This window comes from Wolffia australiana, chromosome 16 (genome assembly GCF_029677425.1).
Source record: "Wolffia australiana isolate 7733 chromosome 16, ASM2967742v1".
In the NCBI taxonomy this organism is placed as follows: domain Eukaryota; kingdom Viridiplantae; phylum Streptophyta; class Magnoliopsida; order Alismatales; family Araceae; genus Wolffia; species Wolffia australiana.
The window spans coordinates 2,013,115-2,029,024 of NC_135850.1; the positions used below are offsets into that span (position 1 = coordinate 2,013,115).

The window sequence follows — 15,910 nt, forward strand, 5'->3', positions numbered from 1 at the left end:
CTCCCTTCCTCTGTCTTTCTCTCTCTCCCTCTCTCCCTCCCTCCCTCTCTCTCTCCCCCCCTCTCTCCTTCTCTCTCTTTCCCTCCCTCCCTCCCTCCTTCCCTCCCTCCCTCTCTCTTTCTCTCTCTCTTCCTCTCTCCCTTCCTCTGCCTTTCTCTCTCTCCCTCTCTCCCTCCCTCCTTCCCTCTCTCCCTTCCTCTCTCTTTCTCTCTCTGCCCCCTCCTCCCTCTCTCTTTCTCTTCTCGCCCTCCCTCCCTCTCTCTCTCTCTCTGCCCCTCCCTCCCTCTCTCTTTCTCTTCTCGCCATCCCTCTCTCTCTCTCTTCTCGCCCTCCCACTCTCTCCTTCCCCCTCTCCCTTCCTCTCTCTTTCTCTCTCTCTCCCTCTCTCTCTCGTCCTCTCCTTCCCTCCCTCTCTCTCTCCTTCTCCCTCCCTCTCTCTCTCTCTGCCCTCCATCCCCCTCTTTCTCTCTCTCCCCCTCCCTCCCTCTCTCTCTCTCTGCCCCTTCATCCCCTCTCTCTCTGCCCCTCCCTCTCTCTCTCCCTCCCTCCCTCTTTCTCTTCTCTCTCGCTCCCCCCTCTCTCTCCCCTCTCTCTCTCTATCTATCTCTCTCTATCTATCTCTCTTTCCCTCTCTATCTCTCCCCTTTCTCTCTCTCTCTCTGAATAATGTTTCCCCTCCCTCTCTCTCTGCCCCTCCATCCCTCTATCTCTTCTCTTCTCTCTTTTTTTTCTCTCTCTCTCTCTCCCCTTTTTCTCCCTTTCTCTCTCTGTCAATAATGTTTCACCCCGAATAGGTAGTGTATAAGGTCTGGATATGGCCCCATTAGGTAGCCACTTGCTGGCATGTACGGCCCAACAGTCCTTTGGCTTTCCGACACAATCATTCACAACACCTGTGATTCTGCAGTCCAATAATGTACCATCACATCAAAGTGATGTGGAGAGAATGGAATAAAAATCATTTCTTGATCTTTAATCTTCTTTTTATGCATATGAAGAAAAATAAACTTATTTCTTCGAGGCCAAAAAGTAAACTATTATTTCCATCTGAATCATCCATTTGTGGATTCATGAGTTCTCAGAAAGAACGCATGGTGAAAATGGAATAAAAATCATTTCTTGACCTTTAATCTTCTTTTTATGCATATGAAGAAAAATAAACTTATTTCTTCGAGGCCAAAGAGTAAACTATTATTTCCATCTGAACCATCCATTGTGGATTCATGAGTTCTCAGAAAGGACGCATGGTGAAAATGGAATAAAAATCATTTCTTGACCTTTAATCTTCTTTTTATGCATATGAAGAAAAATAAACTTATTTCTTCGAGGCCAAAAAGTAAACTATTATTTCCATCTGAACCATCCATTTGTGGATGCATGAGTTCTCAGAAAGGACGCATGGTGAAAATGGAATAAAAATCATTTCTTGACCTTTAATCTTCTTTTTATGCATATGAAGAAAAATAAACTTATTTCTTCGAGGCCAAAAAGTAAACTATTATTTCCATCTGAACCATCCATTGTGGATTCATGAGTTCTCAGAAAGGACGCATGGTGAAAATGGAATAAAAATCATTTCTTGATATTTAATCTTCTTTTTATGCATATGAAGAAAAATAAACTTATTTCTTCGAGGCCAAAAAGTAAACTATTATTTCCATCTGAACCATCCATTTGTGGATGCATGAGTTCTCAGAAAGGACGCATGGTGAAAATGGAATAAAAATCATTTCTTGACCTTTAATCTTCTTTTTATGCATATGAAGAAAAATAAACTTATTTCTTCGAGGATAAAAAGTAAACTATTATTTCCATCTGAACCATCCATTTGTGGATTCATGAGTTCTCAGAAAGGACGCATGGTGAAAATTCAGATATCATTCTGCCAATCATACTGTGAAACCAACCATGACATATCAAAGAGGAAGACGGGCGAGTAAAAGATTTTTCATAACATGATGTGAAACTTTACAATGTTTTCTATGACTACAACCAGAACTTTCTCATTGAACAACATGGCCCATTCTGGTCACAAAACTATTACATTAATATACCAATTTTAAAAGATTGTTGATGATGTCCCTTTCATACGTGTAATTATATGAGTATTAGGAAATTTCGTAATTGGAAACACATTGTGTTTTAAATTATGAAAATTTCAAAGAAAAAATTCCATGCCTTTTTTAACTAATTCCATCATTTTTGTCATTTCAAGTGAATTGTACATGAATAAGCATTAAATAATTTATACACATATTTTTTAGTTAGTAATAATTTTATTTTATAAAATTAAGGGCATTGAGGATCCTTGAATAATATGTACACCATCCTTTGGCACACTAGATTGTTCTAAATGTCTTGGTCATGAAAACCCTATAGCCTAAGTATATCCTTCGAGCTCAGCAAGCCAATAGCAACATTGAACCCTCTAGATCCATGTACTATTCTATTTAATGAATCTATTATTGTATAATTATATTGCAGGCTATCTAAAAAAGTAACTATATATTACGCTACAAGTGGCATATTACATGACAAAAAAATTAGAATAAAAGTTACTATTTAGAATAAAAGTTACTATTTAGAATAAAAGTTACTTCTGGTATATTACACAAGGAACTTGCATTTTAGTACTTGTCGTGTATGTATAATCCCACATATACTCGATATTTCCTTATAAAAAATCATTTTCCCAATATTTCATACACCTTGGCCAAGAACTTAATTTCATGTGCATATCTCATCTAATGTCAACTATCACATCTTCTCCTCACTATCAACATTGTAGGCTTGTTTTGTATCTGAGATATCATTTAATTTTGAAGATGAATATATAGATTGTAAAGTTACTTATATATATTCAAATTTGTGTAATTTCCCAAAATTTACCATGGTTTGGAGCAGCCAATCTGAAGAAGCTAAGAATGCCTTCAGAGAGGTCGATTGTTCATCGGAAGATGCATAAGAAAGGTAAGAAGCACCTCCGATTCGATTCTCTCCATCATCCGTTCGTTTTGGATCTCCAATTACTCAATTATTCGACTTTTTACAGCTCAAATTTGTGGGATCCGACGTAACCCTTGCTTTGAACCGCATTCTTCATTTCAGATTAACAATTGTTTTACTCGCATTTAATTCGTGGATTATTCCGGTTTGCTTGCAATGATTTGAAGAAGATTAGATTACTCCGGTATAGTTGCGGTGGTTTGAAGACGGATCGGATATCTTATCTTTGCAGTGATTTGGAGACGGACCGATCCGTTTTTCTGAACGAAGGTACGCAATCCTAATAAAGAAAACGAAGGGCTGCGGAAAAGCAAATCAACGAAACGCCGCCACCTCCGGCCAGGTTGGTTGAAATGGTCAAATTTCTGGAAGAACAGACAATATCTGGCCGATCTCTTATTATGTTTCTCTTCGTGTATTTATACATGCAATGCTCCAATTTTCACATGATCTGCAGGTTAAATATCTACGTCAAACGACAAATTTCTGCAGGAACCGACAATTTTGGCCCACCAAAATTAATCCACTAAACGACGATCTCCTATCCATCCCATCTTTTGACCGATTCAGCTCCACGGAAAATTATATTTTCAAATCAAATTATGTTGCTGTTCATCAAATTAAAATATCAACCGTTTCAAATTCCACATGATTCATGACTAAAGAACCGTTTTTTATGGCATTATCTGCGTTATTTTTATACATCCGTTTTTCTGTGAGCCAATCGAATTTCATCCGTTTCTTCCCGCAGCCACCCGATTGTAGAAGATTCATCGGTTATCAATTCAAACAATTTAATTTCTTCCTACCGATCTGATGTGTAGGCGCTCAAGTCAACGTCTTCCGCCATGCGCGCCATTCCCTCATTCGCATGCCTGTCGATTTCTACATATTAAAGAGCCCATTTCGGGCCCAAAGTGCGTGTCCATATTAATTGGCTTTACATATTGTCGATTTCTACATATTAGTGCGCTCTAGTTTTCTACAAATCAATTGGCTTTCTCCCACCCAGTTGATGTTTCAAATAGAGAAAGAAGAAGAAGTAGTAGTAGCAGAAAAAGAAGTAGTAGAAGATAGTGGGATTGTAAAGTTTTGATCTGGGTTTGATCATGGGAAGCAACGTTGAGTCGGATGAGATTAGAGCGCCGTTTCTTCAAGAAAAAGAGCGGTTTGGAGGACGGAGATGGTCAGGTAATCTAAGGTCGGACTTCTTGTCACGTTTGCCGGCCAAGGTTTTGTCTGGCATGGACCCAGAGAAACCCTTCTCCATTGACATTTCCCGGACTTCTGGCCTTTTGGAAGGTGAACTCTATCTCTCTATAATCTATATATCTCTCTTTCTATCTATCTCTCTCATGGGAGGTTGACGAGATGGTATCCAAACGCTTAGTTTCATCTGTGGTTCGCCTGTCTTGTTCTTGTTTCTAGTTCTTGTCAAAACGATAGAAACTCCCAAGTTTTTTGTTTCAAGATGGTGTTAGATATTCTCTTTCTCTCTCACCGTGGATGGGCAAGAGAGTATCCGAAAGCGTTTTTTCTTCAGTTGTTTGTATGTGTTCTTTCATTTCTTCTCTTTTTCTCTGCCTCTGGTTTAGCATGGTTGGACTTGGGGGTAGCCAAAGACTTGGTTTCCTTTGTCGTCCGCATGTCTTTTTCCATTTTTGTCAATCCGAGAACAATTCCTCAGATTCCCAGACTTGTTTTAGATACCGTTTGATAATTTCTCTTTCATGATGATTGGATTAGGGGGTATCCAGACGATTTGTTTCTTCAGTCATTTCGCATGTCTTCTTCCATTTATTGTCAATCCGTCATAAATTCCTGAATTTCCCTGCCTTTCTTTCTAGATACCTTTAGATTCTCTATCGTTTACAATCTTTCGCTCTCTCTCTCTCTTGATGGTTCGGCAGGGGTATGCCCAAACGCTTGGTTTCTTCGTTCGTTCTCATGTCTTCTTCCATTTCTAATCTTTGCAATTCTTTGAAAAAAACAGTTCTATACTATGTAAGATGAATTCCTCAGATTCCCAGCCTTTGTTTTTAGACACGGTTAGACCCTCTCTCTCTCATGATGATTGGATTATGGGATATCCAAACGCTTGATTTCTTCATCGTTCGCATGTCTTCGTCCATTTCTTGTCAGCCCATGATAAGTTCTTCAGATATGCTCCCTCTCTACCCCTCTTTCATCGTGATTGGACTAGAGGTATACAAAAAATTAGTTTTTTCAGTCGTTTGCATGTCTTCTTCCTCTTCTTTTCTCGTCGAATACGAATTCCTCAGCTTCCCAGCCTGTCTCTAGACGCCGTTAAATATTTCCTCTCTCTGTACGCTTAACTCTATCTCATGATGGTTGGATTAGGTGTCCTAAATTAATTTTTATTCTGTCATTCGTAAGTCTTCTTCCATTTTTGTCTTTCTCCCTTGGGTTTCTCACGTCTAATGACACTTGATTTTACTCTTCTTCACGATGCTTTTCTATTATGTGATGGGTAATTCTTGCTTGATTCACTCTGGTTTTAGATTTGATTTCACTAATGTGGGTTGATGATGACAGGGGAGAAGGAGTACTATGAGAAGCAGTTTGCAACCCTCAAGTCTTTTGATGAGGTTGATCTGTTGGCGGGAGAGGCGACTGAAGCCATTGATGATATTGAAGAGGATGCCTCTAATGAATTTTTGATGAAAATTTCCAACTGTGCCAATATTGTACTTCTAATTTTGAAGGTCCATACTCTCTCTCTCTCTCTCTCTCTCTCTCTCTCTCTCTCTCTCTCTCTCTCTCTCTCTCTCTCTCTCTCTCTCTCTCTATATATATATATACATATATATATCCGCTGAATGACATATTTTCCCCTATTTTTGGTCAATCTTTTTTCTCACTTTGTCTTCACCAACCCTCTCTCCTCTACTCTCTCTTCATCATCTTGCTCCATGTTCATCTCTACTGTCTCTCTGTCTGGCTCGCTTCATGTCTCCGTCACTTAGCCTCTCTTGCTCTTCCTCCCATTTTCTCTTTTTATTCTCACTCTCCTAGTCACTTCTCCATCTATTTTTTCTTGTCTCACTGTCAGGCTTTTCCATTATTCTCTCTCCTTCTCTTTGTGTCTCTCCGTCTGTTTCTTCTTCTCTCTGTCTATCAGCCTATCTTTTTTTTTTCTATTTTACTTAGACTCTCTATGTTCTCACTCTCCAAGTCTCTCCTCTCTCTTTTTTTTGCTCTCTGACTTTCAGTCTTTTTTTATCTTCTCTCTTCCTCTCTCTCTCTCTCTGCCACATGCTCTTTTTATTTTCGATGTCGAGTCATCTGCCCACGTTTGCCTTCTCTATCACTGTCCGTTTTTTCAGTTCTCTATTTTCTCTTCATCATCTCCCTCCCTCTCTCTCTCACTCTCTCTCTTCATCATCCTGTTTGTGTCATATTCCATGGCCCGGGTGATCTCTCTCCATCCCACCTCTCTCCCTCTCCCTCTATGCTGCCGCTGCTTTCTCCTTCCGTTTCTATGATCATGATGAGTAATATGTTGCATGTTTGATGATTGCAGATATATGCGACAGTGAGAAGTGGATCTCTGGCCATCGCTGCGTCAACTCTAGATTCACTGCTGGATCTCATGGCTGGCGGCATTCTCTGGTTCACCCATCTTTCCATGAAAAGCATAAATATCTACCAATACCCCATTGGCAAACTGCGCATGCAACCGGTTGGCATCATCATTTTTGCTGCCATCATGGCGACCCTAGGCAAGAACCTTCATTAGGTCATAGTAACACTTATGGTAATATCACTTATTTGATAATAAGGTTGACAGATAATGACAAATCTGCTATCTGTGTTTGGACGAGTTGTCATCAATTGATGGATGATGATGAAAGCTCTTGGAAACCTGATGGCGATGAAGATTCTCATCATCATCATCCACTCCCCATCTTTACAGCCAAAGGATGGTTGATGGACGATGACAAAGTTGTCACCTTTATCCCTGAATCTCATCATACATATTTGGACTTGGATGAATGATGATGACGATTTGTTTTCAACTGATGGATAATGATGATGATGACAGTAAAGGCTTTTGGAAACTGGATGACAATGATGATGACAATTTGTTATTCGCATCATCCGCACCCATTCATTATCATTATTGTTGGTGTCATACTAGAGTTTGTGGGTAATAATAGCAGTCCCAAAATTTCGTTCAAAAAAAAAAATAGTAGTCCCCAAATCTCATTGTGTTTGGACTGGGAAATAAGGAAGAATATTATGAATCATCTATTACCAATGGGTGACAATGATATTGACTCTTGAACCAGCAGGCTATGATGAGTAGTTATTTTCGTTCGTCATCATTATCATCTTCCTCTCACAATCATTTGTTATTTCGGCATCAAACAAGGTTGGGGAGATGATGAACAAATTTGTCATTGTCATGGCCATCTCTTAATACTTTTTTTTATGTTTGGATACTTGGGCACGTAATGGCAACGAGGATGTTTTGTCATCAACCGATGGATGAAGATGTTGATGACAATGCTTGAAACAGGGTAGTAATGATGATGAAAATTCTATATAGTCATCATCAACTCACAATATTTATTCTTGGTGCCAAACTAAGATTGATGGATAATGGCATCTTTATCGTTGCCATCCCCATAAATTGTCTTTCATGCTTAGACTTGGACAAGTGATGATGATGATGATGATGCTTGGTCATCAACCGATTAATGAAGAAGATGATGACAACGATGTCTGTTGGAAACCAAGTGTGGAAGATGATGCTCATGATGATTCATCCCTAAATGACATCATCCATGTTTGGACTTGGACAAATGAAGGTACAATTTGTCGTCAAATGATGGATTACGATGATAATGGGCATGATGGCTCTTACAAACGAGATAATGATGGATAAATATTTGTCGTCGTCCATAAGGCATTGTTACCATTGGCATGGAACAGGGTTGGCAGATGGTAACAAGTCCGCCATCATCATCCATGTTTGGACTTGGACAAATGACAATGATGATTTACCATCATCATTGTTCTCTTGTCATTGTCATCGTTAATGACAACCCTACATGATAGCAGCAAACCACACCGTATTTTGGGGACTGCCAATTCTTTCCATAATCCATCGTGTTATCTCGTGCAGGTTTTCAAGTTCTAGTTCAGGCTGTGGAGCAGCTTATCGAAAATAAACCTGCTGAAAAGATGACCATGGTGCAGCTCATATGGCTATACTCCATAATGCTAACTGCCACAGTGGTCAAACTTGCCCTCTGGCTGTTCTGTAGAAGCTCTGGTAACAAGATCGTCCGTGCTTATGCGAAGGTTACTCGCCCACCATGTTGACTTTTTATTTTTTGTTATTTACTTAATTTTATTTTTTCCAAATGAAAAATCTGGATCATTAAGGTTTTTGGGAATTTTGAGAGGCATTTTAAGGTTTTTAATAATATTCAGGATCATTATTTCGATGTGGTGACCAACCTGGTCGGATTAGCGGCTGCTGTTCTGGGGGATAAGTTCTACTGGTGGATTGATCCGCTTGGGGCGATTATTCTTGCTGTCTACACCATCACTAACTGGTCTGGAACCGTGCTAGAAAACGCAGGTGTTCTTCCCATCTCCCTCTTCTTAATATTTCATCTTTTTTTTTATCTCATATTTCTCGGTCATTCTCGCTAGTTTCTCTATATCTACGGTTTACTCTCCATCTTGAAACTAAGCATCTCTCAGTTAATCACTCTTTTTTTCTGATTCTGTTTTTATCCGTTACTTGGAAATACGTTTTAATTTTTTATAGTTTGTCTCATTCTCTAGGTTTGATTGCGTGATTGCTCAAGATATCAGGTTTCTTTTTAAATTTTGACATAAATTTCTTGGTCGCCCTCTCTCTCTCTTTCGTCCCCATTGCGTTAGTTCCGACTTTCTTGAATTTTGATCTCGATTTGGTTGGTGCCTCTCGACTTCTCTCTCTGAATTAAGCCTTAATATTACTCACTATCTTGAAATGCTTTCTAAAGTTGACTCTAACCTCTCTCTCTCTCTCACTAGATATAATTGTATTTTTCTACTAGTTGCATTATTCCTCAATTCCCATAAAAATTTCTAAACTTTGCATAAACCTCTCATTAGATTAGATCTTACTATTATGAACCATCTCAAAATTTTTAGTCTGGCATCTCTCTCTCTCTCTCTCTCTCTCTCTCTCTCTCTCTCTCTCTCTCTCTCTCTCCCTCTATCTATCTATCTATCTATCTAAATCTATGTATGGTTCTAATTTTTTTTGCGATTGTGTTATTCCTAAGATCCTCATTTTTTTTTCAAAAAAGGATCCCCATTTTTTATAAAAAATTTAGACTCGGTTCTCTACCCCTTTCTCTAAAAAAGATGGTTCCCAAATCAGGATCCCTAAATTCTTCCCAAAATAGTGAATCAGTTTATGGGCCATGCAGTTTCCTTGGTGGGTCAGTCCGCCCCTCCTGAGATGCTGCAGAAGTTGACCTACCTAGTGATCAGGCACCATCCCCAAATCAAGCGGGTCGACACCGTTCGCGCTTACACTTTCGGCGTGCTCTACTTTGTGGAGGTCTCATTCTCTCTCTAGAACAAGGGGAAGGGAGCAATAATCAAATGATATAGTTATTGAATTTTGAAAAAAAATTATTGGATATTGAAGGTGGACATAGAGCTGCCCGAGGACTTGCCGCTGAAGGAGGCGCACGCGATAGGCGAATCCCTGCAGATAAAGATCGAAGAGCTAAGCGAAGTGGAGAGGGCGTTTGTGCATCTCGACTTCGAGTGTGATCACAAGCCTGAGCACAATATTCTGGTCAAACTGCCCTCCAGCCAACCATGACATGGTGCACCTCTAGTCTACTTTGAATTTGTTTTTTTTATTTTTTCCCCAGTTTGATTTGGCTGTCTGCAGGTTCAATTAAGTGTCTCCCCTGCAGACTTTCCGTGAATTTTTAAAATAAGCTGCATATTATATGTTTTTACTTACTGTTTTATTTATTTAGGTAGGATTTGTTTGGCTCTCAGCTGGTGTAATTATTCTAAGGGACTAACGGTTCCAGTTTCTTAGTCTTTCTTCAAATTATGTACAGCCTGGTGTGGTACAATCAAGACCTATGGTTAAATTACATAGTCGAAGTAAAAATAAGAGCCGAAAAATTGTAGTACAAGATATATATAATGGAGTATCCTGGGTGACAGTTTGTATAGCACAATTGTTATGCAAGTGTTGTACAGATAACAACATCATCTAGCACAATCTTATTCATATTATATGAGAGAACACTTCAGAGGCAAATGTTGAAACTCTTAAATCAGAACTTCAGCTTGGTTGAATGTATTTCTCAAAATTGACAAAGAAATGTGACGGACTATGGATGGCTATGGGTAGGAATGGGTAAGGATAAAACAATCCACAGAAATCACGGTCGATTCTCGGACTTAAAACCGATGAAATCTGGTGGTGCAGCTCTATCGAGGGCGGGAGCTGTCTTCCGCCAATGCCTAAAAGAAACGAAAACGTGAGAGGCTGCAGGTAATTCTGCGCGTTGTCCGCCTGGTTGGGCAATCCTCCAAGAAGAGTTAGAAAAAAAAAACTCAATTCTTGAATTATGATTGCCTAATGAGTTCTTGAAACAAATGACCTTATATAGGCCTTGGAGGAAAGAGAAAATAACTAGAAAATAAGACACGCAAGGGGAAACGTGCGTCACGTCACGCCAAAGGGCAGTTGTGGATCTGCCTTTGGCGTCGTGTCATAACTTGTGGCGTGTGCGACGGTGGTGGCGTGGCGGGCCGGTTGTGGCGTGTTGACTTCTTCGTTGACTCCTGTTGACCGAGGTGGGTTGACTTCTGTTGACTTCATCTTTGGATCCGTAACGTCTGTGTTGACCCCGACTGCCTGCGGTGACGTGTCCCGGGCTGATGCATTGGCGTCCTCGCCATCAAAATGTGATGAAAAGATTAATACAAATGTTTTATGACTAAGTGTTCACCCATCTAATATCCGTCTGAAATTAGACAGATATTGAATATCTGCCTAATATTGGATATGGGAGCGAGTATCATAGGGGTCTGGATGTGGCGGCTCCTGGTACTGGATATCAGAGTACGATAACGAGAAATCAGATGCTGAAAGCTGTACCAAAATAGGCATAGGGATATCAATATCCCATATGGAAGAAGTTGTCCAAGGATACATGATGAATTATCAGTTATTTTTGTAAGGGCGCATTGTCCCATAGGAAAGAAAAGGTAAGAAGAAAACACTACACAAAGATTCTTCAATAAACAGCTGCACAAAGTTTCTTATGAAAACTTAAGATAAAAACAGCTGCACTCTAGGAATCAAGTTCTATGGTCCTGACCTAGCCCACCCAGATTTGTGGAGTTTACAAAATTGCAAGCCTTTTGGGCCAAGCTACAAATAATCTATTTGAATTTTGACAATTCTCCAGCGATTTCTACTTGTTCAACTTGATTCAATATTGTTAAATAAACTCAACAACGATTAATACTATTCATGCAGAGAATAAATATAAGTCTGATGGCTTAATTAAGTCTTCACATGTTTTCCAAAAATAATATATTTCAATTTAATATGTCAGATGTCCCAAATATCGTCAGACAGATGCCATTGATATCAAAAGTATTATCCTATCTCTGGATATCGGTCAAGATGGATATCTGATTTCGATGTCCAATACAGCATCCATTCAGATATCGTCATCCAATATCAGGAAGGGACAGGCTAACACTAATTATAAAGGATGAAAGCTAAAATGGATTGTGTTCCTTTTTTAAGGCAAAGGGAGAAAGGGGAACATCCTTGAATTCCCGTTATAAGTTACTAGTTTCTTGTGTGAAGTTATTAATATTTTTATGATACTAATTATCAATTATTAATAAAAATTCTATTTCCTACTTTAGACTGATCCAAACTAATGGTATGTCCTAAAATTCTCTTGTATGCAGTGTGGTCTGCACTAATAGTTCTCTTGTATGCAGACTTTCTGTGAAGTCTCAAAATAATCTACCATTTTTCTATTCAGTTTTTTTACTTATTATTTTTTATTGGGTTGGTTGTATGCGAGTGAACTTAGAGATAATCTTCGCAACTCTTCATTACTATGGTTTACCCATGTTTATTATTTCCATTTGTGACTTTTTTAATTCATTTGGCAACCAGAAGTTGTATTCTCCTTTTTCTGGATGGTTTCCTGTGAGTATAAAATAATCTGATTTTTTTGAAAGGGTAAACCTGTTCATTATTTCCTTATGTGTATTTTCTGAAATTAGCTGTCTTTTCATGCCCTTAGATATGATTTCCGTGTTTCTCCATTGTTGTGTTTATTTTTTACATTTTTTGGAATGATTTTTTCTGTTGTTTTCTTCTTCTTTGTAGTTTTTTAGAAACCATAAATAGTCGGCCCATTTCCCCTTATATTTCATGCTTTCATTGGTATATTTTTTGCATGGTTTCTTGAATGAATATAACTATCTGCATTTGTAGTTTCTGCTCATGGACTTATTTCTCCTCAAACCAATTATATTTTGTCTATTTTGCTGATATTTCTTATTCATGGCAAAATATTTTCTTTGATAGGGGATTTCAGACTGTCTTGACTGTCCCCAATTCCCACATGTAATTTATCTTGTTAATAGAGTAACGAAATTGAAGTTGCAGCAATGATAGCTCATGTATTAACGTTTTAAAACATTTACAAATTATATAGTATTAATCTCCGCCTGAAGTGAAATAGATAGCTTTTTAAAGCATTTAAGGCCTTTGTAATCAACACAAGATTACTCACCTTACTCTATTAGGTAGCGGGATGGCTGAGAGAGATCAACTGAACCAATGACTTAATCCTATTTAGGCATTTTAGTTAATATTTCCATTTAAATTAAATTGGATATATCCCCCCAAAAATGTATATTTATTACATAATAAATGTCATCACCCCCTTTAAACAATTGTTTAAAAAACAAATTACCCCTTTTAGATATAAAGTAGTCACATTATTTGATTGAATGATGAGTATCATACACAATGACATATATTTATCTAGTGGAAGAAATAATGTGGAGATCCTCCATAGATGTCCTAGATTAGTTGCATAGATGCATCTAGAGGTCAGTCTTTGAATGGCTCAAGGAGACTCAATCATCACTAGATTGTGGATTTAATTATGTGCAAATGTTATATTTTAAGGATTCATTTTTATTTAATTTTAACTTATGCTATGAGAATCATCTTCAGATCATTGAGCCAGAAACCAAAACCCAACTTTTTATCCACATCGTCTCATTATTTTTATGATGATTTGAATTTAGGTGGAAAAAAATTTCATTTTCTGGAAGCAAAAGTTGATTTGGAACCATTATCATCTACCTTGAAATATGCAATTTATTGATTTATGGTCATTCTGTTTATTTTCTTTTTTTTATTTGCAAATAAAGTAAATTGATTGATATCCTTATAGTTATAAATTAGCCTGTCATTTTTCATTTTTTGTATTAGTGATGCATCGTAATGTATTCACAGACAGTTTACTTAAGAAAGTGCTAAACCAAAAAGAGATCAATCTGTTTTGTAATAAGTATCGATTCAACTTCTGAAGCTGCAATTATTGATTCAATTTCTCATAGTCCTTGGGTAGTCTTGTGTGTGTCTTGTTAGAAAACGGGGAAAACTTTGAAAAAACAAGAGCAATAAGATGAAATTCAAACATTATTACCGATTAGTTGGAGAATATGTATTGACTACAGGAACTTTAATTATGTTACTAAAATAATTCAATATCCTTTGCCTTTTATTTATCATATTTTGGAAAAATCAGTACATTAAAATATATTTTTATTTTCAATATGAATATTCAGGGTACAATGAAATATACATTCATCTTGAAATCAAGAAAAACTACTACTTTTCCATTAGGAGCATTTGCATTTAGGAGAATGCCCTTCAGATTATATTATACTCCAACTAAACTTCAAAGCTACATGACTGCTACATTTTAAGAGTTAGTAAGACTTTTTAGGAACTTTTTATGTAATGTTTTATATTTTTGGGTGAAAAATTGTTTGCATGCTTGGCTAATTTGGGAACTATCCTAGGAATATGTGTGGTGAAAATGCTGTTTCTCAGTTGGGAAAAATCCCACTTTATGGTCCAAGAGAAAGAAATAATGCGGCATCCAATTAAAGCGAGCAATAAGAGAGATCTAAAAAATTCATCTTCCCACCATCAGGAAACTTAGACGGTTCTACGGCCGCAAGGGCTTCTATAAATGGTTTATTAAAGATTTGGTAAATTTCTAAACCTTTAACTAGCCTAATACGTAAAGAAGTGACTTTTGAGATTAATGATGTGGGAAATCAAGCTTTCATGAAAATTTTATAAGCTCCAAAGTGGAGTATATCTTTTGAAATCATGTATGAGGCTTTTGACTTTGAATAGGAGCTCTACTGGGTTAACAGAATTAAAAGATGCCGATGGCCACCTATTATGCCAACAAATGTTAGGAGATGCTTGGGTTCATTATAAAACTACATAGAATGAATTTCTAGACTTTTATTTTGAAATTTTTAGGTCCTATTTATTTGACATTAGCCAATTATTGATCAAAAGTCAATCAAACTAAAATTATATGTATCCATATTAATAAGATAAATCAAATTTAAATTAGATCTCTTGCTGTATTTAGATAATCCACTACATCAAGAAATGAATAAGTTCATATATTGCTCATTTGTAAATATGTTCATTTGCAAATTTTTAGAAATGAGTGTAGGATTACTTGCATGCAATCTAGATTAATTATCTGCTACAAAGTTTTAGGCCTCGTTTATCTTTTATTTCTAAATCAATAATGATATCCATCTAATTAACCTAGGATTTATTATTTTATTCATCAAATATGTACTTTGGATTCAGTGAACTATTTAAGTACAGGAAGAACCCTAAATTTTTGTAAATAAAATTTTTCCTTAGTTTGCTCATCTAGTGAATTACTTAAGAAATACATGAAAAAAACTAGATGGTTGGACTGAAAAGAGAGAAAAATTAATAAGATAAATATAATTTTATTTTTTGGAATATCCCAACATGTTTCACTTTGGAAGTGATCATTCATCTTTGTGTGGTCAATAATTTGCTTCATTAATTATTTTTGGGTTCTACGACCATGATTCACAGGATGTAGAGAGAATTCACACAACAAAAGACAGACTGAAATTGTAATGAACCTTTAAAAAAAATTGAAATCCAATGATTAAATTACCTTTTCCCGGACCTAATCTATATTTTTTCTGTTCATAAAGAAGTATATGTTGAGACATTCAAGTTTTTGGCCTCTATTTTTTTCCAAACGATCCTTAGCACATTGAATGAGCCACATTATTGATCCACCATCATTATCTTATTTTTGTTAAGTACATCCTAAGGGGGAAGCAAAAGGAGAGCCGGGAGAAGAAGGATGTGCACCTGAATAATTCTTTCATTGGTAACTTCTGTTAAAGGCTTTCTCATATTTTTACTAAATGGTAATTTTTTATTAAACCCTAAACTTATGTATATATTTTGATATCCAAAATAAGATTTTGATGTGATCTTTAGGGACATGTATCAATGTTGTTAACAATTCTAATGGCCTAGTAACATTTATTGCCCAAACTTAATAATTAATTATATAAACAATGATCAATTAAGCCCAATCAATGGATTTTACTAGCACGTGGGATGCCATGATACACCTTGTTCTCTAGAAGATAGAAATGAATCTATCAATATTACCGTAGAACCTTACTATCATCTGTTATTGTGTGCATATAATCCCTCATCCGCTTGACACTACTAGGATGACTAGGGTATGATCAAGTG

The 15,910-nt window shown here is 37.1% G+C and overlaps 1 protein-coding gene across 3 annotated transcripts; it reads left to right on the forward strand.

Moving 5' to 3' along the window:
* The first annotated feature begins 3,237 nt into the window (after positions 1-3,237).
* On the forward strand, positions 3,238-10,015 carry LOC144713618 (Cation efflux family protein). Of its 3 annotated transcripts, XM_078588261.1 has the most exons (8): positions 3,238-3,349; positions 3,831-4,308; positions 5,563-5,732; positions 6,551-6,749; positions 8,159-8,337; positions 8,470-8,620; positions 9,465-9,598; positions 9,689-10,015. In XM_078588261.1, exons 2-8 carry the CDS (start codon positions 4,116-4,118, stop codon positions 9,866-9,868), a joined length of 1,206 nt encoding a protein of 401 aa, XP_078444387.1. In that variant the 5' UTR covers positions 3,238-3,349; positions 3,831-4,115; the 3' UTR covers positions 9,869-10,015. The 3 variants fall into 3 exon arrangements, with proteins under 3 accessions (XP_078444387.1, XP_078444386.1, XP_078444388.1); XM_078588260.1 differs by lacking the exon at positions 3,238-3,349 and having other exon boundaries at positions 3,729-4,308; XM_078588262.1 differs by lacking the exons at positions 3,238-3,349; positions 3,831-4,308 and adding an exon at positions 4,397-4,555.
* Positions 10,016-15,910: the final 5,895 nt, after the last annotated feature.

Coding starts and splice junctions, on each gene's coding strand:
- LOC144713618 (XM_078588261.1), top strand. CDS start 4,116: ATGGGAAGCAACGTTGAGTCGGATGAGATTAGAGCGCCGTTTCTTCAA. Junction 5,733..6,550: donor TTGTACTTCTAATTTTGAAG/GTCCATACTCTC, acceptor TGATGATTGCAG/ATATATGCGACAGTGAGAAG. Junction 6,750..8,158: donor TGCCATCATGGCGACCCTAG/GCAAGAACCTTC, acceptor TATCTCGTGCAG/GTTTTCAAGTTCTAGTTCAG.